The following is a 26,581-nucleotide window of genomic DNA, read 5'->3' as shown; positions in this document are numbered from 1 at the left end:
AGTTATTTGTAGTCTTAAGTTATTTGTAGTCTTAAGTTATTTGTAGTCTTAAGTTATTTGTAGTCTTAAGTTATTTGTAGTCTTAAGTTATTTGTTCTCATTTCTGAGGGCCCTCCAAGAACCTATAGCTAATTTCTGTCACTTCCTTCCATAGTAAGATGCCAGCTCCAACACTGATTGCAGTATTAGCATCATTTTTCAGTTGAGCACATTATTTCTTTCCTTGCTTTTCCCCCCAGACTTGAGCAAAGGTCCTTATAAAAACCTGCACAGTAACCATGGTATTCTTCAGGCAACTGTAAAAGTTTTTTGCCCACAAAAAAAAAGTGGCTTRTTGATTCTACTGCTTAGTGTGCTGATCAATATTGTTTTGTTTCCTTGTACTTCACGATGTATGCATCGGTTTGTCGAGACTGTAAGTTCTGTCTGGCAGAGTCAATGTTTTTGTTCTGCTTGCTCTGTGCATAGGCACTGTATGGTCTAAGCAATGACTGGGGCTCATAGGAGAAATGGAGATACAAGTAATAAAAACATTAAACAGGCAAATGAATCTTGATAGTGTAATGTAGTTTAGGAAACAAGAAAGCTCTCTTCTGAAACAGATGAGGTAAGTTAGAGTTCTCTTTTATTCTGATATTACAATTCTTAATTGTATTCACTGGAACTAAAAAGTTGAATATAAGCAATGTTTCTGTTTTAAATTTTATGTTTAGAAGTTGCCATAAATTGAGAAATAATATGCTGTAATCAAAGTTTATTTAACAATGGAAACTTTTAGAAGATGGTATATAATACTGAGGGATGGAGCAGTGACAAGATTATTGCACAACTGTATGCATCGGTTTCTCTGCTTAAATGCTTACTTGCTGTTATTGCTTACCTGTTGAGTGATGTGAAGGCTGCACAAGCTGGGTTTTTGTTTTTATGGGTTTTTTTTTCCTGTAAGAGAAATTTCACCTATTTGGAGTTGTTTGACATCAGATGGGAGGTGGAGGGAGGCTAAGCCTTGTTTATGTGACTTGTGCTAGTTTACTTGGCTTTCAAGGAGTGACTCTGTTCCTGGAAAACGACTCTAGTTTTACCTAAAGGGAACAGACTTCCTTGTTGCTTCCAGAAACAGCACACTGCAAAGCTCAGTATTTCTTTATATTGAATACAATTTATGTATTGGAACCTAGATAGTGAAGAGTAATCATGAGTTTCCTTCAACAATTTACCATTAATCTGTGTATAATTAGGAACTGTTGTCATACCACCAACCCTTGAAACTGAGCAGTCTCCCTCTGCCACTTACCTGCTGGTATTAATTTTACTCGCTGGCTGACTCTAAAGTCATTCCACTCTTCATTCTTTCTTATGCTGTCTTCATCCTCCCTTTCCTTTTATGTGTCCATGAATTATAGTACTCTTTAGGTAGATGTTTTAATATAATTACATGGAAGAAGCATCTTATTTTTAGCTAAAAATATTAGTTCCCTGAAGTATAAAAAGAAATGGCTGTTCTTAAAAAGGACTCAGCAATATCCCAACATGCCAAACTTAAAACAATGTGAGTAATTGTGCACAGGCATAGGCAACAAACAGGAGAAACCAGCAGAAAATGTCCAGTACACTTGGTTCTGATTATAAACCAGGAGACTGCATAATAAGGATGATTGTAACTCATGTAACACATCTGTTTTTTCCTGTCCCCCTCTTCCCCTGAGTTAAATATGATCCTTGACCAGCCTGGGTCATGTAGCAGAGCAAGCGCTGGCTGCACTCTTCCTCTGTCTGCAGAGTTGGGGGGGKTTGTTTTGTTTTGTTTATGCATGTAATTATACAAAGATTACTTTAGTGACTCCTTTATAGATGAAGCAATGTTCTGGAGCAGCATGTGATGAATTGGTCTCATGTTTTCTAATTATTTTTCATCCTTGTAGGACAGCGTTAGCTTTTTGCTTCCCCCCTCCCCCAATTTCCAATGTATCTAAAGCATCCTGTTTTAAGAATACACAGTTTGTAATGAAATATTCATAGAAAATGTCTCCCCTTACATGCTACTATATCCCATAACATGGCCTGGTAGCTATTATGCATGACTCTGCTGCACTGGACCCAGTAGTTGGAAGAATTGAGGGCATTACATTTGTATTGCTGGAATGTTCCTTTTGCAGAAATTAACTTCAGTTAACTTCTCTGCTAATCCTGGGGATCTTTTGGGACTGGGGATGACAGAGGATATGAAACTTTTGCTGTTTACCCATTATCCCTAGGCGCCTTTGTAAAACTCCATTGTGAAATTAATTAAATTCCATTCTTACTGGTAAATGCCAGCAGGATAATGTTTGGTACAGGTATCAATTGATAGTTTTGGAAGCACCTACCCATTAAAAGAACAGATGTGTCATGACCAGAAATTGGTTTTCATGTAATTGTAGGAATCTCCAAAGTATTCTGAGGCCCAAAACTTGGATGTAGTCTATGCAGAGCATTATATTTATGAACTGTGTTTTATGAAAAGATTATACAGTTTATTAAAATGTGTGGGGGTTGTTTTGAGACCACCACTTTATTACTGATCTTTGCACGGTTTGGCCTTAAAGTCCTCATCAGTGGAGGCATGGTATGGATCAAGAAGGTTTTGGGGGGGGTTCTTTTTTTTCCAAGTAAGATTGCATTCTTTTTCAGAAACTGGCCTGCTTCAGGCACGCTGAGCCTGTGTTTCTTTTGAGCGAGGGCTTGTGAAGGCAATCTGGAGTGAATAATGCTATTACTGAGTTCATTTGAGTGCTCAGGCTGCTTACAGCCCATGTTACAGGGGCCAAGAGGGGCACTGCTTTATAATCAATATATTAGATCCACTGGCTGCTTCACAGAGGATGCCATTCAGGTCATCTCTGTTGCTATTTTTAGCCACAGGGGAAAGAACAAAGGTCTCCAAGGCATCTGGCAATGACTCTGAGATGGGGAGCTTTGGCTCCTTTGTAGTCTGCAGCCACTTGGCATCAGCCCGCATTCTGCCAGACGGCAAACAGCAGGTGCTTTGCAGCAGCTAACTAGTACTATAGGCATACTGGTGCATGGTAGTTATGATGGGCAAGTCTTATTTCTGTCCCAAACATTCAGAATTGTGGAGCCTGACTCCCACTGAGACAGTCCCTCGGTGCATACTGAGGAGCTGGGCAGTCGTTTGAAGAAGCAGCTACGGAAAGTAACATTTTTAGGGAATGTCTTGTCCTACACGTATTTTGCAGCGCAGACAATGTTTGTTAAAATCTCACCTAAGCCTGGGAAGGAGGTACAGCAGAACTAAGGCCATGATGGATGCCCTGGACAATGCTGCTGCCCCAAAGAGTCCAAGGTGGTGCTTGGCAGTGGGCCGCGAGCAGGGCCAATAGGTGCTGGAGGACCCTCGCGAGGAGTAACCTGCTCTCTGGTTGCTTTGCCCGGGACGTCATTAGGCTGTGTCAAGTCTTTTCAGGTAACGTTGGCAAGAAATTCCTTCTCCTGCCTGCTCAGTCGCCCCCCGCCCATAAGCAGCGCAGCGTGGGGCCGTGCCGCCCCGGGTGGGCCCGCTCCGCCCGGGGGCGGTGTCGCCGCGTTGCCGGGAGACGGCGCCGGCGCTGGAGGCGGCCCGGCGGCAGCGCAGACCGAGGTGCGGGTCGCCAGGGGGTCGGGGGAGCCCGAAGGGGCCCCGGGGKTGGCGGGGCGGCCGCCTCCTGGCGCCGGGGCCGGCCCGGCAGCTCGGTGCTGCCGCAGACCCTGGCAGAGCTACCCCAGGTAGGGTGCCACGGAACTGGGTTTAAGTCAGCCTGAAGGAGCAGGCTACCGGCTCGTTCGTGTCCAGCAACGCCACTTCTTGATTTGGGATTTGGGGGATTGTCGGCATCAGCTAGACGAGGAGAAACTGCCCGCAGGCACCTCTTGGGCCAGGACAGCTGAGGCTAGCTGCAGGTGCCCGGATGGAGAAGTAAAATGGTAGCAAATAGGAGGCGGGAGGGATGAGGTTACCTTTGCATTTAGTAAGAGTAGCTCATTTTAGAGTACTAGTGGTATTTCCAGTTACTGATGATGAAAATTTCAAAGGCTGTCCTGTCTGATTTCCATTTTTCTTTGTTTATTAACACTTAATATGCGTAAGCAGTTCTCACCTTCTTTTCTTTTTTCTCTTTGATTTATTTTTTGATTCTTTTCTTTGAATGCTTCCCAAGTGCGCATGTGCACACGCACGCATATATATTCCTTCCTTTAGTTTTTCCTGCTCTCTAGGTTATCCTAAAATCTCTAACTTCTCTCCTTCAGCTTCAGTCCTTTGGCTAAAGCTGCATTCTTGAATCATTACTGAAAGAGTGTGACAAATGTAGTAATTAAATGCACACTGTGCAGCCTGTTTATGATATCRATTTGCTGTGAGAGGGATGGAGAAAACACTACCCTGCCTGCATTACTCCAGCAATGAGATTTTAAGTTTGGTTTGATCCTAGAAGCAGACTCTAATGACAGCGGTTTCATTCCTCCATCACTGACTTTTAACCTTTTGTCCAATAAAGGAAAAATCACATGATAGGGTGGAAAAAAGCCACCTGCCAGATACTACTTTTTCTTTATGTAAAACACAACAAACAAAAAACACTCTTTTCTCACCTGAAAGGATAAAGGATGCTGCTAATATTAATTCCTTTCTTAATACTCTTGCTTTCACTGCCCTTCCCTTCTGCAAATGGCTGACATGCTTTCCACTTTTGTCACTAAGGAAACTTAAGTTGTAGTTTGTCCTTGAAAGAATGAGGAGTGTGCTTAGATTTCCCATTAAGTGCACTCAGATGCTGAAATGGGATAAGGGCCAAACAATAACCTATATAATGTCCTTTCTTTTGGACCTTGGGCAATAGGATTCCTTGCAACAAATATGTTGTTCTGAATGAGTCAAACTTACCTGTAGAGCTTTGTGAGCAAAGTACAATGCATAATTACAGCATATGTGAATATATTTTGGTCATCACTGTAGTTTTTTGATGTAAAATCTGCCCAGAGCACAAATTAGTAACTTTCTGCTACGGTATTTTTTTAAACATGTAGACACAGTGGAAATTTGGTAAGCTACATGCTTGAGTTTCAATACAAAAATGACAAGATTTTTCTTGGCTTGCAATAGTTAGTTGTCAGCACAGCTAGCTTCCATGTTTGCTGATGTGATTTGTCTGAACTGCTCTTTCTATAAACAGGTATATTGTAATAGGTTTGAGGGAAAAATCCATTAAAATCATTTAAAGATAGCTGTTGAAGTGTCATATTACTATGGTTTTGTTATTAGGGTATATTATGTTACATGTAAAAGGGGTTGGCTTTAACCTGTTGTCTTGCACAGAAAATCTCTGATCAGGGTTTGGAGATGAGTCGGGGGTTAAAACCAGGGTAGTTCACCTTATAAGAAGCTACAGTTGGAGTCCAAGCTCCAGTTAAGTATTTTGCCTGGTGTTTCCGTCAAGTTTAAGGTTCTTAGAGACCTCCAGTGCTTGTCTGTCTGTCCTTCTGAGGTTAGTAAAGTGTCGTCTAGCCCCAGTAGTTGAATAAGGAAAGATCCTAGAGAGTTTTGGTACAAACACTATTCCCACCCACCCCCAAACACCCCTAGTTTCATTTGCATTCTCCATCTATCAACTGCTGTTTTTTATTATTAGTTCATTCAGGTTCTTATAACCAAACTTGAAAGGACCATGCCTCTTCCAGAGACCATGTTTTGTGCTCAGCAGATCAAAATTCCTCCAGAGCTACCAGATATTTTGAAGCAGTTTACCAAAGCTGCTATTAGGACTCAACCTTGTGATGTTTTGCAGTGGGCAGCTGGGTAAGTATAGCATTCTTGTAATGAGGTAGCGCTATGTGTATGGACACAGAAAAGCCTGCTGCCTCTTGTGCAGCTGAGTTGACATAGATGCTTAACCAATTTGTATATCACACGCATGCTTCTGTGCATGCATGCAGCCTGTTAGCAAGTTAAAAATAGTATAGTTGATGTACTTTATCAGTGAGGTTTAGATCTGGAATATCTGTGGAACAGTTTAAGTTCCATGCAGATTTTTTTTTTTTTTTTGTTAACTGCTCTGTCTTGAAGAGCAAAGGTTTTTTTTTCCTCATGTAAGACTTCTCAAAATTTAAAGGGAATGTGGGAATGAAATAGTTTTCTAATTCTTAAGCTTGCTTAGGGTTTTTGTTTGTTTCCCAGAACAATCTGCTTAAACATTAATGAAATAGGAAGAGAGCCTGAAAAGTTGTGACTTTCAGATGATAGTCCACATTAAAAAAAAAATCTCTCAGTAGATGATGCAGTTGCTTTAAGACACACTGCTTCTCTTATTTATGTATTTATTTTTACTTCAACTGCTTGCACTAGGTTTTTCTAGTTCTACAGGTCATGTGGCCAAGCTCTGAGCAGTAGTTGTGAGATGTGCTCATTTGGGGGCTGGGGGGGATGAAAAATGTGTGTAGGTGGGGAGAGGGAAGATTGGCAGACTGATAACTAATCTAGCTTTGAGTTTGGCTAGTCCAGTTAAGGCAAAACAAATGTAGCTGAATCGCTACAGCTGTGGAGTTGGAGAACAGTGGGAACTTTTTAAAACTGTGTGTTGTTTTTAGGAATATGATACATGTGATGTGTGTGATGGATGAGCTTCTTGGCTTGAGTATAGTGTAGGGAACTTGCTAAACCAAGTAAGCTTCCTAGTGCTGTCTCAGCAAATTGGTCGGTGACTATTGTTCATTGTACCCTCCTCTTTCTGAAATATGTTCTTATGTAACAGCATCTGAGGTAGAATAAGGCTAGGATTTGGGAAACAAAGCAGAAGGCGGCTGTGGTTTCATGTGCCATGCTAGTGTTGCTTAAGCAGCTTCGTTTTGTGTCATGCTGTGGTGTTTGGTCATGTGAGTAATCAGACCAGGAAACTGGTCAGGCTGAAAAATAGCCCAGGTATTACAGGTGCATACATATAATGTATTTCTTTTTATAAACTTAAGCTGGTTCAGTTCTGCAGTGCTGTTTGCCATGCATCTTTGCAAGTATTTGCACAGTATGGGATAGCCTGGGAGTGGGATTGAGTGACCAGGGGAGGAAAAGAGGAGAAACGCTGAAGTCAGACCTACCACTGACTGAATGAAAACTAAGTTTTTCTTGCGCGTTTTAGATTATTGGCTATCTGTGACAGAGATGGTAGAGATCCAGAGATGGATTTCTTAAGGCTGTGGCAGCCTTATAATTAAAAGGATGTGCTTCCAATTTCAGTTCTGCTGTGTTTATTAAGTTTTATTTTACAGTGGCCAGAAATATCAAAAATACTTATGTGAGTGTTGAAGTGTAAATAGCTGGTTGTGCTTTTCAGGTAGTGTGTGGGTGGAATGTTAAAACAGTCAGCCTTAAGGTGCTAGTCAGTCTCCTGGGAAGAGCTTGTGCTTTGCCTTTCCAAGCATGCTCTGATGTTAATAAATCACCCTCTGCCTTTGCCAAGAAAGAGTGAATGTATCATGCACAATATAAATTAAATACCTTCAGAATTATTGGAGTATCATAAAAAGGAGTAAGTACAATTTTAAAGATTGTGGCTTCCACTAAAAAGAAGCATGGAATCTGAGCATGGGGTGGGGTAGGAATTCTAGCATACAGGAATCTTACATGAATGCTGCTACTTCTGTTCAGGAGCACATAGATTCATTTATAGAATTGTAAGAACTTATATTTCTGTTAAGCTTGTAATCATCATGGGCACTGAAATGTGTTGCTCTTTCCATTTACTTAGTTATTTCTCAGCGTTGTCAAAAGGAGAGCCCCTTCCTGTAAAGGAGAGGATTGAAATGCCTATAGCAACACAGAAAACAGACACCGGTTTGACCCTAGGACTGCTTAAAATCTTGCACAAACAGGTACAAAACAGCCTTTATCAAATGCATAATGCCATTAAGGAATGCTAATGCGTTTTTCTTGGACAAAAAACGCAGCTGGGCCCTAGAGGTTGTCTGTTGAATATTTGATGCGTTTTGGAGAGGGACTGTATTAGCTTCATTCTGCTTCTCAGAGTTCTGAACGTGGTACTATGGTTTTGTTTAAAGCTTGTTCCAAAAGCCTTCGTGAATGTTGCAGAACTCAAGGAAAAATGGAAACACTTGTGCTTGCCAGAGGAACAACTGAAAGCTATTCTACAACTGGACAACTTCAGTGAAGAGGTGGAATGGATGAAAATTCTGGCACTTGGGTGTAGTGTGCTCGGTGGGGTAAGTTCACAACAGCAGCCTTCATAAACAAAAGTAAATGATCATATATTTAGTAGACCTCAAAATAATTAATGCAAATGGACTTTGGGTTTGGATAGTATAGTGGTGCTTTTGTGTCTGCATTTTATGTCTGTATTTTGTGTCTGCAAGCAACAGCTGGCAAAGTAGCCTGCATGTTTACTTGTGCTCCCAGTCAGCTTTTAGTCAGGGGAGCACAACCAGAAAGGGGGGCTTTGGCCTCAGTTTACTGCTATGTCAGTAAAACGGCAAGCATGTCTGCAAGGAGCTGGGATTGTGGGAAATAGGATCGCAGAATAACAAAATGGTTGAGGTTGGAAGGGACCTTTGGAGATCATCTAATCCACCCCCCCACCCCTGCTTAAGCAGGGTCACTGAGAGCAGGCTGCCCAGGACCATGTCCAGATGGCTTTTGAGTATCTCCAAGGATGGAGACTCCAGAACCTCTCTGGGTGACTTGTTCTAGTGCTCAGTCACTCTCACAGGAAAAAAGGGTTTTCTCTTATTCAGATAAGGAGCTTCCTGTGTTTCAGTTTGTGCCTGTTGCCTCTCGTCCTGTCACTGGGCACCACTGAAAAGGGTCTGGCCCCATCCTCTCTACACCCTCCCTTCAGATGTTTATACACATCGATAAGATTCCCCCTGAGCCCTCTCCTCTCCAGGCTGAAGAGTCCCAGCTCTCTCAGCCTTTCCTCATATGAGAGATGTTCCAGTCCCTTCTTCATCTTAGCAGGCCTTTGCTGGACTTGCTCCAGGAGCTCCACATCTCTCTTGTATTGGGGAGCCCAGAACTGGACACAGCATTGCAGATGCGGCCTTGCCAGGGCTGAGCAGAGGGAGAGGATCACCTCCCTTGACCTGCTGGCAATGCTCTTTCTAATGCAACCCAGGATGCTCTTGGCCTTCTTGGCCACAAGGGTACATTGCTGGCTCATGGTCAACTTGTTGTCCACCAGCACTCCCAGCTCCTCCTCTGCAGGGCTGCTTTCCAGCACGTCAGCCCCTAGCCTGTACTGGTGCAGGGGGTTATTTCTCCCCAGGTGCCAGACTCTGCACTTGCCTGTATTGAAGTCCATGAAGTTCCTCTCTGCCCACCTCTCCAGCTTCTCGAGGTCCCTCTGAATGACAGCACAGCCCTCTGCTGTATCAGCCACCCCTCCCAGGTTTGGATCATCAGCAAGCTTGATGAGGGTGCACTCTCTCCCTTCATCCAGGTCACTGAGGAATAAGTTGAACAGGATTGGACCCAGGCTTAAGCCCTGGGGACACTACTAGCTACAGGCTTACAACTTGACTTTGAGCCACTGATCACAACTCTCTGAGCTCTGCCATTCAGCCAGTTCTCAATCCACCTCACTGCCTGCTCCTCTAGCCTGCATTTCCTCAGCTTGCCTCTGAGGGTGTTATGGGAGACAGTGTCAAAAGCCTTCCTGAAGTTGAGGCAGACAGCAACCACTGCCCTCCCCTCATCTCCCCAGTGAGTCATTCCATCYGAGAAGGCTCTCAGGCTGGTTGAGCATGACTTCCCCTCTGTGAATCCATGCTGACTGCTCTTGATCACCTTGTTATCCTTCATATGCTTGGAAATGGTGTCCAGGATGAGCTGCTCCATCACCTTTCCAGGGATGGAGATGAGGCTGACTGGCCTGGAGTTCCCAGGGTCCTCCTTCTTGCCCTTTCTGAAGCCTGGAGTGACATTTGCTTTCTTCCAGTGCTCAGGCACCTCTCCTGATTGCCATGACCTTTCAGAGATGATCGAGAGTGGCCTTGCAGTGGCATTGGCCAGCTCCCTCAGCACTTGTGGGTGCAAGCCATCAGGGCCCGCGGACTTGTGGATGTCCAGTTAGCTTAAGAGATCCCTAGCCCGATCCTTCTCCACTAAGGGAGCGTCTTCCTTTCTCCAGACTTTCTCCGTGGTCTCCAGGACCTGGGATTCCTGAAGGTCAGTCTTACCGGTAAAGACTGGGGCATACTGAAGGCCTTCACTATCTCTGCCTTTGCTGTATCCTTTGTTACCAGGGCCCCTGCCCCATTCAGCAGTGGGCCCACATTTTCCCTGGTTCTCCTTTTGTTACTGGTGTATTTAAAGAAGCATTTCTTGTTGTCCTTGACATCCCTCACCCGGTTAAACTCCAAATGGGCCTTGGCCTTCCTGGCCCCATCCCTGCATACTCAGATGATATCCCTGTATTCCTCCCAGGTGACCTGTCCCTGCTTCCACCTTCTGTACACTTCCTTCTTCTGTTTGAGTTTTGCCAGGAGCTCCTTGTTCATCCATGCAGGTCTCCTGCCCCCTTGGCTCAACTTCCTGCTCACTGGGGTGGACTCTTCTTGAGCTTGGAGGAGGTGGTCCTTGAATATCAACCAGCTTTTTTGGACCCCTTTCCTTCTAGGGCCCTATCCCATGGGATTCTTCCAAGCAGGTACCCAGAGAGGCCAAAGTTTGCTCCCGTGACGTCCAGGGATGCGATCCTGCTTTTTGCCCTGCTCCTTCCTCACAGGACCCTGAACTCCACCATCTCATAGTCACCGCAGCCAAGGTTTCCCCCAGCCTTCACAACACCCCCAACCAGCCCTTCCTTGTTTGTAAGTAGGAGGTCCAGCAGAGCACCTCTCCTTGTTGGCTTCTCTATCACCTGTCTCAGGAAGTTGTCACCGATGCTTGCCAGGAACCTCCAGGATTGCTTGTGCCTTGCTGTGTTGTCCCTCCAGCAGATATCGAGGCAGTTAAAGCCCCCCATGAGAACCAGGGCCTGCGAACATGAGGGTACTGCCAGCTGTCTGTAGAAGGCATCATCTACTTCCTCCTGATCAGGCAGCCTGTAGCAAACAGCCACAACAGTGTCACCCATGTTAGTCTGCCCCTTAATCCTTACCCGTAAGCTCCCAGCCAGCCCATTGTCCACCCCTAGGCAGAGCTCCATGCATCCCAGCTGCTCTCTCACACAAAGGGCAACTCCCCCTCCTYGCCTGTGCTTCCTAAAGAGCCTGTAGCCATCCATGGCAGCATTCCAGCCATGCGAGGTATCCCACCATGTCTCTGTTATCACAGTGAGATCACAGCCCTGCGACTGCACGCAGATCTCTAATTCCTCCTGTTTATTCCCTGTGCTGCCTGCATTTGTGTACAGACACTTCAGAGAGGCATCTGAGAGTGCTGATTTCCCAGAAGGGGTGCAGGAGGTTTCCCCACGGTCTTGTCTTGTAGACACTTCCTTGCCTACATGCAAGTTCTTGAGGTGCCCCTACATAAGCCCTGTTTTGTTTGTGTTTTTGCTGTAACTCTCTCCCTCCCCCATCATTCCTAGTTTAAAGCCCTTTTGGTCAGCCTTTTGGCAAAGATGCTTTTGCTCTGCTTAGTGAGGTGGATCCTGTCTCTCCCAAGTAAATGTCAATCTTCAAACAAGGTCATGTGATCATAGAAACCAAAACCCTGTTGCCAACACCAGCTGCACAGCCAATTGCTGACTTGCAGTATCCGTCCTCTCCTCCTCACATCCTTCTCTCTCACTGGCAGGATCAAGGAGAAAACCATTTGGGCCCCCTGTACTGCTGACCACTGCCCTCAGAGCTCTGTAGTCATGTTTCATACTTCCCAAGTTGCCCTTGACAGTATTCACTGGTGCCCACGTGGTCAGAGGGACAGACAAGCCTTGGCAGTCTCTCCACAACGTCTCAGATCCAAGCCCCCAGCAAGCCTCTCTAGATGTCAGGTCAGCAGTCTGTGTCTGTTGGCTCCATCTGTTAGCTGTGCTCTCGTGATAAGGATGATAGAGGAGTGATGCTTATGGCATCAATGTAAATGTCTGTGGAGAAGAGCTGGAGGGAGAAATGAAAATATCAGTTATTAATTGATTATTTAGCTGATTAAATTTTCATAGAAGCAGTTAATGTTACTAAATCTAAATTTTCTTCTTTTATTGACAGTAATAAAGTTGCAAGAGAGCATTTTTACAATAGCATGGGAGCTTCTAAAATAGTCTTACACTAAGCTGATGTTCTTATAAGTATGTGATAACATTTTTCATGACTTCTACAGTGGGGGCAAAAAGGGGTAGTGAGACAAAAATATATGTTAAATATTGTTTTGAGAATGCTTTAGTATCTGGAAGCTCTAAATATGGGGCCAGCCTGGCAATGCAATCATTGCATTTTTTTCTATTTAAACTATCCATTTCTCAATTCCACCCCCTTCCCCCCTGCAACCACTGCCATAGTGCTTTTTCTACTAACTGCTGAAATGGAACTTCATTGCAAGTAGGGAAGATGGTGAATATCAGCATTCCGAAATATCAAACAATATCATACCAGTTATACCAACAATAGATATACCGAGGCTTGAGCTGTTATGGTAGCAATATGGCAGTGCAATTTGGCTGGGCTGGAGATAGGGCTTAGACTACCCCTTGCAATCTGTAAATATCATAGGATTCTGCTGATTTTTTTACTCCCATCTCTACTAGAACTTCATTATTGTTTCCATCCCTGGACCTGCACTTGGGGGTAAATTTGGGGTAGAAAGCTACGTAATGATAAAACCTTAATTTCATTTACACTCATTTTGAGTAGCTTACAGTCTGTATTTTGTCATGGTATATAAAGCATGTTCATGGCTCTGATACTGTTCCTCTCATTTCTTGATTGGAATCCTTACAGTCCTTACTGAGTTCAATGAAATATGCCTGTGAAATTTTAACAACTGACCCAGATGGTGGACCTGCTCGCATTGCATTTGAAACCTTCGCATTCCTTTACTCGTATTTGGCCAGTATAGATGGAGAGATACCAGAGGAGAAAACTGAAGCTTTTCTCATCGCCATTAAAGAACAAGTGTAAGTAAAAATTTAGACATGACATTTTAATGTGTAGATCACTAAATTCTAAGGCTCTTCAAGTTTTGTAGTATTACCTATGGTATATTGTCCTTCCTGGAATGGTCTTGGTGTTTGGTTGCCTTTAGTGGGTATAAAGGACAAAGGCTGGACATCATCTGACCTGAACAGTTCTTCCTTTCTTGGTGTAACTCATACTGATTTGGGGAGGTTGAGTATATTTCCAGTTTGTCTGGTTTCTCTTTCTGTATCTCTGGAGTTGGCTTTTATAGAGTGGTATCAGTCTTCTCAATAAGCTGTGAACTGATGCAGTTCTTCACAGCAGATGTGTAAATTGAAGGTTAAGCAAAAACTCACTGCTCAGCAGTTCTGTTATCAAGGTTTTGCTATCAAGGCCAGCTGTGTTGTTCAGATCTCAAGTGCTGTTGTATAATCTTTAGCTTGCTTTGTAATAGAGGTGACCCGGTTCTTGCCTCTTGACTTCATCTAGTGCAGTTCATCAAGAGATAATGAAACTCTGTGAATAACACGTCTCATATCAAGACAAGGTAATTATTAGCGTGGTATCAAAGGTCTAATTACTAAATAGCATACAATAGTTTATGGGGCAGGTGGCATAAGTGGGATTGGACACTAAGATGACCCTGAATCCTGGTGCACAGTCATGAGGTTCCCCTGGTCAGAGTTTTTTTGGCACTCTGGTTACCACCAGTGTTCTTAAGTGTCCTTGTTACAGGTTTGGGTAGAAAATACTTTATTCGTGATCAGTCTATTCAAATTGCAGTGCCATTTTCTGATTTGCTTTCACCATTGTTGGTACTCGCAATTTGCTGGTTCTGAACTCTTCTGGACACATTTGCACTTCTTGATGATCAACAGGTTATTTGCATAGTTTAGCTATCTATTTTCTTGAGCACACCAAGACTAGTCTGTTTCGAACAGGTGGTTGATCATATTTTGTCTACTACTATAGCAAAAAGTAAGTTAAAATGCTTTGACTTATGTTAACAGTTATGCTAACTAGGCCTAATTCATGCTAAATGCTATAGATGATAAGCTCATCTCCAATGCACTTGGATTAGTTATTTGAATTCTTGTACCCACATGAGTCAGTGGCAAAATCTCTAACTTTTGAGCAGATGGAGGTAAGGATCCATTCATGAAATTGCATATATTCCTGCTAGACACAGCTGTATGAGAGTGAGACTGATCATGTCTTCAACCCARCTTTCAGTGAAACTCTCAGTTTATCCATAGTTTCCCACTGCCGTTTCCTACCATCTACCTGGAATTAGTCTCTTTGTCTTAGATTGCTACCAGCTCCATGCACATAGAAATTCAGAAATGCAGAGGGACCAAATGAACTGGATCTTCTTTTTGTCATTACAGATACCAGATTACCAATTTTTAATAATTTTTTAATAATAGCTCTCTTGTTTGCTATTAATATAACCCTCATTTCAGAAAAAAGTATTTCATCTTTTTGTTAATCATCTCATTTGCCTCTCCCTTCCTCTCCAATGTTACGGTTAAAAAAGATGAGTTATCTTTTCAGGAAATACTTCCACTTCTCATTGAAAGCATGAAGATGTTACAGACCTCCTGCTGCAACATTTTTAAACCAAGTTAGATATCCATCAAGGATGATCAGTTCTACTACTCTTGCCAGTGATAGATAAATTTGGAACAGGAGCTCTTTGTTTCTGTGACCTCTGGGTTCTTTTGTTGTCTGTAGCAGGTGAAAGGAAATCTCACTGTGGTCTCACATCCCCCAGTCTATTACCAATTCTGAAATCTCCACATTTTCGTAATACCAAGTAAATTTCAGTTCCTGAAACCTTGTGGGAGTTTCAGACATGACTCTGCATTTACTGTTCTTAGGACACTGTATATCTCATCTTTCTTGGGCTTTCAAGACTATATATGTCACATGGTAAACTGTAAGACATCCTGTTGGATGAATCTTTTGAGGGGAAATATGGTGCCCTTAAGTTTAAAGGACAAGATCTAAATTTTGTATTTTAAAAGAAACAAAATTTAGCCAGTAGAAAAATGGTTTTAAAATATGTTGTTATAGAACTTAGTTGTATTGACCATTCCTGCCTCCTCATAGCAAATTAATATCTAACTATGGTACAAAGGTAAAAATAAGTTTATAGAAACACCTTCAAAAGGAAAATTTATTAAGGGGAGATGCATACAGCTTTTTAAAATATATCCAGCCAATTGCAGTGTAAAACAAAATCCCAGTTCTTCACCTGTTGTTTAGGGAGCAAACAGAAGTGTGGTTACACTCTTCACTCCAGCAACAAAGGTTTAAGGCAAAAAAGGGTAAGGGCTTTACCAGGAATTAAATGCTACTAGCCTGGAGGAAAAAATACTCAGTTTTCAGTTAAATTCAGTTACTTCCGTTAATTTCAGTTAAAACAGACACCTCTTAAAAACAACTCTTCCTTCTCCCAGATGCTTCTCTTTCCTGTCTCTTAGATCTCAGATCCTGTACCATTAAGTCTTTACATATAACCAAATAGCAGCTGAACTGAGCAGGCAGAACAGAAAAGATTATTTGTGTAACTAGAGTTTCTTAGTGGTAGTTAAAGACATAAGTTCTTGCTTTTAAATTTAATAGAATTTCTTAATGTACTGTGTAATTAACTTTGCCAAAATTGTCACTGCAGGATATTCTATTACTAAGGTACACTGTTCTGCAAGATGAGGCTGAAGCTGCTCAGGAAGAGAAGTCATTTCAAAGATTCCATAAAAGTTATCACTTTACTGTCTTATGGAAAAAAAAAAATCTTTTTTTCCACCCATGTAACATTCAGTAAGATCTTTCCTGTAATGCAGTTGCATTTGGTCTTCATTTGGGCCTGTACCTGCTTTACTCAGATACATATTCCTAAGTGAAAGAAGGAGGAGTGGTTAGAACTTGCTTAAAACTATTCATCATAAATTTTATGTTAGAGTAGGGGCAATACTAAATCTATGCCTTTAGTCTATTTTTAGTTTATATTTCTGCTTTGGACTATATTGTATTCTAGAAGGTCACTTGAAAGAGTTGGTGGAAAAATGCTCTTTTGAGTTCTGGCCTTCTGGTGGAAGCAGTACTTGGGCATAGTTTAAGGGTAATAGAGAATAGAATACTTTCTCTATCATCTCTCTCTTCTGCAAGGACTGCCTATGCTTATTTGGGAAGGACTTGATGCTGCCCATTTGTTAAAAAGGTTTGTGTCTTATCAGCACACTAGAGTTTACAATATTAAAGTGTTGTTCTAAAACATTTGATTTATTCCCTTCCAGTGACCAGCAAGGTGGCATGGTGCAGCTCAGAAACTTTCTGACCCAGCCTTCAACACTGTCTTTATCAAAGCTACCGTTCAGCACCAGGTGAGGAAAAAGAATGGAATAAGTATGTGGAAGTCACTTTTATTCAGAGGAACAATACTTGCAAAGTACAATAGGGAAAGATTCTCTTTAGCACTTCTTTTATCCTACTCCTGAAATTGTCTTTATTGGATGTTAGTTGAATACATGGTTATACAGTTCTCCCACCTCTCCACACTTTGGGAGTTTTCACTCATTTGTTTATACTGAGTAAAATGTATTTTATTAGGGATCTTTCTAACTATACTTTGTAATTAATTGTAAGAAAATAAAATATAATTATATTTAGAAAAGTCTGGACTGTTACATTTAGTGCATCTCATTATGCTTCTGTGTAGCTCTTTGACTCTTACACATATATAGCATGTCTTTTGACCACCTTGTCTATGTGAATAAGCTCTATTAAACAAGCAGTTTTATCAGGCACTATTCAACATGAACCCTGTGACTGAGGTGATTGGAAAAAACATCAACTATAGGAAGGACTGCATCTGTACTATCTATTTTTCCTTATCATTAGGACCTTCTGAGAATGGAAGAAGATATTTAAGTTCTCAAATGGACTTTCTAATTAATGACTAGTTTAAAAATACTATGCCTTGTTTTCTGACAAGGAAAGGTATTGTATTTGTCCTCTAGATCTTACTAAACCTCTACATTTCTAATACTTAGATGTTAGTCTGCTATTCCTAGTTATTTATAGAAGGAAACTGGAAACTGGTGAAAAGCCAACCAGCAGTATTATGATTGTCCCTGGTACCTTCCAGCTAGTTTCTTTGGAGAGCTTTATGATGATCAGTTAGCTTATTCTCAACATCTTTGCCACATTACATTGGTCTTAACTTCCTTTAAACATGAGCTTGGAAGCAATAACTTTCCTATAATTTGTTTTTAGTAGGTGAAAAGTGATTAAAAAATATATAACTGCAGTTGAAGATGTTTAAACTGCTAGAGAACTTAGAAATCTGCATTCTCCCCTCTGGCACATCCCATAAGCAACTCTGTTTTCAGTCCTTTTGGAACACTGTTCCCAGAGGTGACAGAAGGTCAGGTGGGAGGGCAGCTGTTTTCATGCCTTTTAATTGTAATTGAGCCTAGTCTCTAGAGGTCAGCATACTGAACACATGTACAGCCCTGTTCCAGATCCAGCCTTTGGATATGTTATCTGTGGGCCAGAAAAGCCAACTAATACAGCCTCTCTGATTTCATTCCTCATCCTGTTGTTTCTGCTGTCAGCCTACACTCAAATGGACAAGAGACATCAATATAACTTATTAATTAGATGCATTAGAATTGCACACTTTCTTGTCAGGATGAAAGGTGTACATATCAGACTTGAGACCTTCATTTTGTATCCAAGCACAGCTGTGAGGCAATGCCAGTATTGTATGTCCTTGGCACGCTAGCAGTAGTAACAGCTCTTCCTGTAGGAGTAGTCTTTTAAACAGCTAACAAACACCACTCATGTTCTTGCTTCTACTTTCTTCTTTTATGGCTGTGATACTTGTCTTCTTCCCTGAAACAACAACCAACCATCATGTGTCAATGGAAAATGGAAAAACATTGTTTCAGAAAATGGAAAGCTCTTGTCAAATGTAATCATATCCTCTAAGCTGGAAAAAAAGTAAACTGCTTTAAGACTGTTTATTTCCCATGCTGTTTTAATCAAAGTTGTGTCATGTAATTCCACAATGGCAGTTAGTGATGCAGTACACCCTAAATTATATAATGAAACCAGTTTTGAGACGAGCAGTCATTCCTATCTATGCAGTTATCTGTAACATTTCTTTCATAGATGTTAGGAATAATGCAGTTCCTTCCAGCACCACAGGCTTAAGTGTTTGTTCAAGCGCAAGTCCTGCAGACCTATAGTCTTGTAATGCTATCAACAAGGACACTTTTGCAGCTACATGATCTGGCCTACACCTGTTTGCTTCTGCCTAAAACTATGTTCAGAACTACTAAAGAGCAACAGCACTGGATGCTTCAAAACAATTTGGAAAAGCTAATCAGGAGAGTGTATGTACATAGTGAAACAAACAGTCCAGTCTGTTAAGTCCCAGTGCAACTCCCAACAGAAGTCTGCATTAGACACAACAAGCACACATCACTTAATCAGCACTACCATGGGGGGCAGATGGTCCAATTAAGAAAAAAAAAAAAACCCTGAGACAGCACAGAACTAATCCCGCACCATGCTGTTAAGAGTATCATCTTTCAGAGAGGTGAGAGTAAATGCTGAAATTTGGATCACTGTTTATGATATCACAGCAAATTCTGTTTTAATAGTGTTACTAGCCTCATGTCACTGGCTTGTTATACTGTATATGAGATTATCCTAGCTTATAACTCTTTGCACTAAATTCTTATGTGCATGATGGCTACTGCTGCCCAATTCAGAAGCAAAGTCATTTGACRCTATTTAGGCTCACCTTTCTCTTTTTCTCCGAGAATCTCTGTCTTTGCCTCTTTCACGACTCCTTTTTTGTTTGCTTGGACTCCTGCTGGTATCTCTCCTGTGTCTTGTGCTATCAGTATCCTTACAGCTTCCACCAGACTGCCGTGAGTCCACTGAAGCTGATCGCCTGTCTTCCCTTCTGAAAAAAAAGAATGTTACTGGTTTTATTCAATAAAAAAAGTTTTACAGTCACTATTGTTTTCAATAAGTTTTGTAATATAATGACCTAATAATAGTGTAAGAAAGAGGGAGGGAATATCTTATAAAGCCTGTGTATCTCCCCCAGAAATACAATAAATACCTCCCAAAAGAGCCCAAGTCCATGCTCCTTACATGCACCTTTTTCATCCCATTGTCATTCCCTACCACCATAGGAGTATTAGAACAGCCTTGAGAGGCAGTCTAATCACCTCTGCTCATGAAACATGAGACTGTAGAAGACACTTAGTCTAGCTCTAAATCTTTAACTCATAGCTCTAAATCTGTAACTGCCTGTCTTAAGCTACTACCTACAGCTGGAGAACCTGGCAAGCCTCATCTTCTATTTTCATTCACCTTTATTTTAATGCTGAACACAAACACCTACAGAAACTACTTTTAGTTTGTTTTAACAACATTTTCATCTCAAAGCATTCTTGAAGAAGAGGTGTGACAAAATAGACTTTTGGCAGGTAATAAAAATGGAACCATGATAAATGCATGGTAGAGTGTGTAGTGTTGCTTAACAGACAAAATATGCATATGTAAAACACTTTTACCATTAGCAAAGCATTTCCTGCAGTTTAGTGGGGAGGGGAAAAAATTGTGCACTTGTATTTTCAAGTGTCATTCCATCCCTAGCTATCATACAGATGGGCATTTGAACACAGGGGAGCAATATTAATTCCCCAGTTCTACCAAAACTATCTATTCACATGGTTTGCTTACAGCTCAGCTCCTTATCCATGAAAGGAAGCTGACAATTCATTTTTCCTCATCCTTCATGCAGACAGAGCTTCTCAAGCAGGAACTTAATAGAACTGTATAAGATAAACTGTGCGTGTGTCAAACAAGGTTTGTATGTGCTGTTATAAAGACATAATAGGATATCATTACAGGCTGTCAAGGGTGCTGATGGCCCCACAGAAAGCATTTTTAGCACTTGTTAGGAATTTGCTAACTGTGGCATACCTTCCTGAAGATTTTGACTTCCCGCCTTCACATATTTCTGCATTATCCAACTTATTCTCCTCCTGCCAGTGATTGCTGAGTTCTTCCATATGCACACCAATCACATCCCGAATCACCTGAAGATTATGAAAAAAAATGCATTTAAAAACTAAAAAAGCAGCATGTCATGCTAGTGGCCTGAACTGGCAGCTACATAAGAGAAGGTTATACTGCTTGAAAAAGCTGTACATCAGATGTTTAAATGGAAAGTTTTATTTACAGAAGAGAAATCCAGCACCATTTTATAGTGGACCATTAACTGTATCTTGTTGGTATTTCACATTCATTTCACAGAATTCCAACACTGACAGAAATGCTGCTGTTATTTGTAACTTGCTGCAATAAACTTTTTTTGGATTTGACCAAAAAAGAAAATTTCTCTACAGTTTGCAACTCTAAGGGAGGATGCAAGCACGAGAAAGAGAGCCATTTTCCTTGTCTGAATAGGCATACCGTTGCTTATGCTGAGATAAAGTAAGTACTTGTGTGCAAAAAGCCTCATAGGTTCCTCTTTAGTTACTCACCTCAGTGTAAGACTTCTTTGTTATATGAACGTTCTTAGCCCTGTATGACTGCCGTCGCCTTTTGTAGTCTCGCATTTCAGCCAGAATCTCAAGATGGGACTTTGGACCTTTCTGACTATCATCTAACAAAAAAATTAGAAGTACAGCAAATGATTATTAGCAGAACATTAGCACCTGCAGGTATATAATTCTGCTGCTTTAGAAATAATAGTCTGAAACACAAAATGTTGTGTCACTTTTGAACAGAAGTTTCTCCAGAAACTGTCATGAAACAAGGTTTAGCACAAGCTTCCTCTCCAACCATCTTGCTAGACATTTACACAAGACTAAAAACCTACCATACAAATGTTGTTATGTGATCTAAGTCTCCTAACAGTGATCCAAATCAATATATTGGCTTGCAATTTGGTCAAATGTCTCCAAAACACAGACCACCTTTTTAAAGCCAGTTTTATTACAGGACAAAAAGACTGAGAAAAACTAATTTTGTAAAACATTTACATGTGTAGGTGGCAAACACTAATTTCCTACCTCCTAGCATAGCAGGGCCCACAGAATAACATACATACATGTTTCAGTTGGTATAAATACAAACTGGCATGACTCAATAGTGATAAGAAGCCTGGTCTGATATACCTATTTGTATATTGCTCAAGAACTCTATCAGATGACTGCCAACTTCTTGTTAGGCTTTTATTCTTAAATGATCTTTAATCTCACCATCTCTTAGAGCAAATACTCTTACAAGTTTCACAATAAGTTGTTAATATTAAGTAACCTGAAGTCAGTTACAGCAAAGACAAACGTGCCTCCCTTCCACTGAGATAGATACACACAATACACGTGCTGAAAAAAAGAGCACTGAGGCTTTCTGAGAAGAAAAGCAATACCAAACTGGTGTTTTCTGATGCCAGGTCTTCACTGTGGCTTTTAAGAACAGTATGTTTTTCCACAATAAAAATAGCATAAGAAATTCAATTTGGCCTTCAACCAAGCTCATACAGTGAAAGTTCTGAGTGACAAACTCAACAATAGGCTGTTTTTCAAACCTTGGGTGATCTTTGCTGCTAAATCCACGAAGAGATCACTGTCATTTTCTGTGATTTGGGACCTAGACCTCTGTTTCTTTGTTTCATCAACAACATAATCATAAAGAGCAAGGCGATCAGCTTGAGTCAGGTCACAGGTGAAACGCTTGTGATTTTGAGGAACTTCCACAGGCAGTGATGAATAAGATCCTGAAAGTTGACCAGGGAGCTGTTTTTAGTAGCATCTTAGGACAATATAGGAAAACACTGAGAAACTCAGCAAGCAAACAATGCAGGAAACACCCATGTTGTTTTCATCCTTTCCCTATAAAACTGTATGGAATTCCATCTTTCTTTATTTGAAAGGATAAAAATTGCTTAAAGAAAACAGAAACCCCAATCCCCCCAAACCACACACACATTCTATAACCTCTCCCCATTGTTTACACTGTAGTTATGGGTTTTCCTATGTTTTGAAGAGAACACATTAGATCAGAGCAAATTGTAAGTATCCCTAAAATAAACAACGTTCTCAGTTAAGCTCTGTGTACTGTCCCATCAATCTCAGCTTTTGGCTTACAAGCTAAAACAAGAAGGATGAAGCTGCTGTCTAAGCAGCTCTAACTTGTGAGTGAATCTTACTCATAAAATTTTCTGTGAAGTACTAGCTGCAAATTTATTTGTTGTTCTGTCAACAAGAGCCAAAGTGTCTAAGAGACTACATAACTGAATGTTGTCTGTGCAAATCAGTCACACTCACACTGTCATCTTCTCTTCAAAGTTTTTAAAATAGACTATCACAGTTAGAGCTAAAAAGGCTACAAAGGTATTTCCAAGATGCTCCAAATTAGTTCCGTTATCTAAACTTAAAGTTATCAGAACAACCTCACTGCCTGCTAACTCTTCTTTCCCTGAATGATTAGCCTGGTACTTTGTCTTCCTATTCCCTGGTTAAAACATACATCCCCCAAAACAAGCAATAAATCCACTCTCAATCCATTGCACCAGCAGCAAAGTGGCTTTCCTGAAAATACAGGATACAGTATTCTAGGATATTGCCTGCAGAAAAGTGTTTTACTTGAGAACATTCAAATTGCTGGTAGCCATTGACCTGACCCCCATAATCCTGCTCCCCACAATCAAACCTTGTCCGTGCAAGGCACAGCAAATCTTAAGGCAATCCCACACAGACCCATACGTTTTCAAGCCAACACTTATCTTCACAATAGCAAAGAGACTGCYTCTCTACATCAGGCAAAGTAGGACTTAATGGAAGCTGGGCAATCTTTCATATCCTGCTTGAAACACACTAAAGTCAGCAAAGACATCAGGGTGGTGGAGGGGAAGGAATGAGCCATGGTAACTCTAATTTACAAAATCAGACCTAAAATACCATTTCCCCTCATTACTATACTTGGAATTCAAACCAGAACTTTTCACTTACATATTTAACAACTAAATATGAATACTGGTATTTTATTTTTAGAATCCTCTGTTTTTCCAGGGTCACAGAAGTCCATAAAAGGGCCCTAATAGCTATATGCTTGTGATTTTACAAGTATCCCACAACTTATGATCAAGACCAGCCTCCCTTTCCCATTATATCATTATTCTAAATATAGTTAGAAATTTTTTAAAAGAAAGAAAAAAAACTTCTTTGATACAGTTAGTCAAAAGGAAATTTTCAATGAATAATGCTTTCCATTTGTCTCTTTTTATTGCTGAAGACTTTAAATCAAGCAAATAATTCCAAGTCAGTAAATCTTAAAGTAGGCCAAGAAACAATTCAATACCGCATCAGTGCTTTCTTCAAATAAATGCAAGATTGCAGTGAAAACTGGATAGCAAACACTGGCATCTAGTGGATCAGAGATGTATCTTTGCAATGCACCACTCAGTATAAGATTCATCTGTTTCCTTTCTACTTGAATGTACTTGCATCAAATTGCTAAATTACCACCACCCTCTAGAGAAAATGCACCTGACATAAGCCAAACATGGCGCCAAGCACACAAAACTTCTTCCCAAGGAACTGACTGTTAAAGCTCCTTTTGCTAAGCCAGAAAAAACAAAGACAACATGAAAATCTATGCCTGAGCCAGCCAGTGCTACTGTATTTGACTGTCAAGTCAGAACAGCAGAACAAATGCACTTTCCCTCCTGCACAAATTAAAGGTCAGCAGACAGTAAATACTGTATCTTTCAGGTGTTGCACTCATTTCCAAAGCATATGTTGCGGCTCTACAGTGTTTTTTATAAGTAGCCATACTTTTCTACTCTGTCTTGGTCTCAACTCCCAAAGAAAAGCCTTAATTAGTCCTCACCTATACCCCAGACTGGTCACAAAACCCACTGAAAAATGAGACATAGAGAAAATAATGAGTTGACAGGAGCGGCAAAGGGCTGCATCAAATTCGCAGAGGTAACAGCATATTTATTATACCACTTCTCAGCAGGGTCTTGAAATAATTCCACATAATAATAGTACATGTGGTTTTTTTGTTTCTGATCAGAGGAGAGGCGGACAAGCACATATAGTTCATTTCTAACAGTGAAACCTGAAAAAAAACAAAAACAAACAAACAAACAAAAAGAGTCTTTCCTGTTCCTTTGCTCCTTTGCTCCCCAGAGCATTCCATGAAGAACAAGGTTGGAGGCAGCCTGAGAAGCATTTGAGCCCCAAAGGGCAGAAGTTAATATCAGGAAATGCAGGAAAAAAAACAGTTGTAGGTAGTGGGACAGGAAGTGAGGGATGAGTGCTTTAGAAGTTTTCCTAAATTTTGCAGTGCTGATTTTCCAGTCCTGATAAGAACTATGGGTTTGAGTACAAAAGACTCAGATTCCCTCATTTAGTTGCCCTGAGTAGAGAAGGTAGTTATGCTCCAAAATATACAAGGGAAGGAATATTAAAAAAAAAAAAGTCCTGGCAGCAATTCACAAGTGGAATCAAGGAAGCCGGGCGGGGAGAGATAAGAGCGGCTCTCCACAGATGAATCAAAGAAATATCAGTATCTATATTCTCGTTACCTTGGTTGTAGCCTACACCTTCTTTTGCACTTTCAGCTTTAGCTTGCTGAACAATGTGAAACTGTAGATCTTTATCTGCAGAAAGAGAAAATAAAATATCACAGAACTTTTAAATCAAGCACCTGGCAGAGATTAGTCTTTATTCCCCAACCTCTATTATGAGACTTATGGTATTTTATTGAACATTAGTAGTTTATTTGTGCATAACTAGAGTATGAACTAAAACGTTATTTTAATCTATTCCACATTTTAATTGAGGAGACAAAAAAGAAGGATTTCTGGGTTACAGAGATATGAAAAAAAGCATACAAATATATATATATGTAGCAACTTTATTCTGCTCCACTACTACACACCTAAACTTTAGAGCCAGTTTTTCTGCCTTCTAAGCACATATATTAATACAAACACACTTTCTGCACTTGATGTAAGGAGGACAGAGGAAGAACCTATACAATAACATAAGGAAAAAAAAATCCTCCTTGGATTTGAAGATGAAAAAGGCCAAGATACCTACAGAGCAGAATCACACAGTGACAGAAGTGCGATGACTATAAACTACAGCAAAGTATCACAACAAGACAAAACAAATTTAAATGATGTAAATATTCAGTTTCTCTAAGAGATCTTAAGAAGTTACGAATGGCATCACGGTGCGTTATTGCGAGGAGCTGGATGCTGCCACACTAGGGGTGTCCCTGGCGGTCATATGCTCCTATCCTGCAGTTACAAGGATGCAGTTTTCACGCAAAGGTCCAGGATTCCCTCAGCCAGCTGCACACTTACCCATTGTAATAGTGGGTATCTTCAGCTTTTCATAGAAAAAGCTCGAGTCATACATTTCCTCCTGCAAGACAAAGCCATTCAGGCAGGTTAACAACACACAAGTGACAGCAACCCCCGGCTCTGCTTCTGAAGCCTTCTGACCCCAGGCGGGGATGCCTGCCCTGGGCGCACTATTAGGCAGCGGCCTCTCCTTCTCACAGAGCCCCCCACAAGCACCGGGAGCCACTTACGCAACTGGACCCTCCTTGGAAGGGCTCAGGGTGGGGCTTTACCCTGCAGCTGGCCCGTTTCAGCAGAAAAGACGAAAACTCCCCAAAGAAAAGTATCAGTTATGACATTCCCCCCCCCCCCCGCCCCAAACACACACACTCCCTCCAAACCCCCAGTAAGCAGCTCCCACAGGGGGCGGTTGCCGGCCCGGCCCGCCGCGGCACCCACCTGCTCCTCCTTGGAGTAGCCCATCCTGCGGAGCCGGCAGGACGCCGCGTGCCTCTGCAGCGACGACGCCGGCATGCGGTGATGCGCGTCGTAGGGGCAGACCACCCGCTCCGCCTGCCGCAGGGCACAGGTCAGTGCTGCCGGGCCCGCCGCGGCCCAGCACCCCCCGCCCCGCCCTGCCCTGCCGCCGCCTCCCCGCGGGCCACCCACCCGCCCCGGCCGGGCGTTACCTGGTCCCCGAACCACAGCGCGCAGGGAGCCGCCATAGCCGCTGAGGGCGAGGCGGCCGCAGAGGCCCCCGGAAGCGGAAGAAGGCGCCGCGGCCATGTTTACTCAGGGCGCTCTGGCCGCCGCCGCAGCCACGGCCCATGGCGGCCATCTTGCCCCAGGGGCGGTCCGGCCTCAGTCTCGCTCTGCGCGGTGCGGCGCAGCGGCCATTTTCTGTAAGGAAGGGCGCGCCGCCTGCGAACTCCAGACCGCAGCGCTGCTCCCTCTGTTAGCGGTGAGGAGACCCCCTGGAGGACGAAGAAGCCTAAAGAAGCGCCGAGGCTGAAAGACAGCACCCAGAGCGCAGCACCTGCGCGCTAACGGTCACTTTGAGACAGGCAGCCGCCAGAGGCGGAAGGAGGCCCC

The 26,581-nt window shown here is 42.0% G+C and overlaps 2 protein-coding genes across 4 annotated transcripts; one reads left to right on the top strand and one right to left on the bottom strand.

The window, feature by feature from the left end:
- The first annotated feature begins 8 nt into the window (after positions 1 to 8).
- Positions 9 to 16,508, top strand: ROPN1L (rhophilin associated tail protein 1 like). Its single transcript, XM_026065619.1, has 6 exons — positions 9 to 3,463; positions 5,664 to 5,830; positions 7,773 to 7,896; positions 8,083 to 8,244; positions 12,919 to 13,094; positions 16,395 to 16,508. The coding sequence occupies exons 2-6, from the start codon at positions 5,700 to 5,702 to the stop codon at positions 16,483 to 16,485; spliced, it is 684 nt and encodes a 227-aa protein (XP_025921404.1). The 5' UTR covers positions 9 to 3,463; positions 5,664 to 5,699; the 3' UTR covers positions 16,486 to 16,508.
- On the bottom strand, positions 16,505 to 26,581 carry SNRNP48 (small nuclear ribonucleoprotein U11/U12 subunit 48). Of its 3 annotated transcripts, none has more exons than XM_026065598.1 (9): positions 26,179 to 26,581; positions 25,949 to 26,062; positions 25,511 to 25,571; positions 24,725 to 24,799; positions 21,719 to 21,907; positions 20,670 to 20,791; positions 20,107 to 20,222; positions 18,911 to 19,072; positions 16,505 to 17,994 (listed from the first exon to the last, which is right to left on the bottom strand). In XM_026065598.1, exons 1-9 carry the CDS (start codon positions 26,212 to 26,214, stop codon positions 17,955 to 17,957), a joined length of 915 nt encoding a protein of 304 aa, XP_025921383.1. In that variant the 5' UTR covers positions 26,215 to 26,581; the 3' UTR covers positions 16,505 to 17,954. The 3 variants fall into 3 exon arrangements, with proteins under 3 accessions (XP_025921383.1, XP_025921374.1, XP_025921391.1); XM_026065589.1 differs by having other exon boundaries at positions 18,911 to 19,075; positions 26,179 to 26,579; XM_026065606.1 differs by lacking the exon at positions 25,949 to 26,062 and having other exon boundaries at positions 18,911 to 19,075; positions 26,179 to 26,578.

This window comes from Apteryx rowi, unplaced genomic scaffold, assembly GCF_003343035.1.
Source record: "Apteryx rowi isolate R43461 unplaced genomic scaffold, aptRow1 scaffold_1027, whole genome shotgun sequence".
In the NCBI taxonomy this organism is placed as follows: domain Eukaryota; kingdom Metazoa; phylum Chordata; class Aves; order Apterygiformes; family Apterygidae; genus Apteryx; species Apteryx rowi.
The sequence above is the reverse complement of the archived record's forward strand: the minus strand, read 5'-3'. Positions and strand labels throughout refer to the sequence as shown.

Excerpts from the sequence above, each read along its gene's own strand:
- ROPN1L (XM_026065619.1), top strand. The coding sequence starts at position 5,700 with ATGCCTCTTCCAGAGACCATGTTTTGTGCTCAGCAGATCAAAATTCCT. Across the intron at positions 7,897-8,082 it reads TTAAAATCTTGCACAAACAG|CTTGTTCCAAAAGCCTTCGT; the intron begins GTACAAAACAGC and ends TTTTGTTTAAAG. Across the intron at positions 8,245-12,918 it reads GGTGTAGTGTGCTCGGTGGG|TCCTTACTGAGTTCAATGAA; the intron begins GTAAGTTCACAA and ends GAATCCTTACAG.
- SNRNP48 (XM_026065589.1), bottom strand. The coding sequence starts at position 26,214 with ATGGCGGCTCCCTGCGCGCTGTGGTTCGGGGACCAG. Across the intron at positions 26,063-26,178 it reads CGCTGTGGTTCGGGGACCAG|GCGGAGCGGGTGGTCTGCCC; the intron begins GTAACGCCCGGC and ends GCCCTGCGGCAG. Across the intron at positions 17,995-18,910 it reads TCTCGGAGAAAAAGAGAAAG|GGAAGAAGACAAGTATCACA; the intron begins GTGAGCCTAAAT and ends TTGTTGTTTCAG.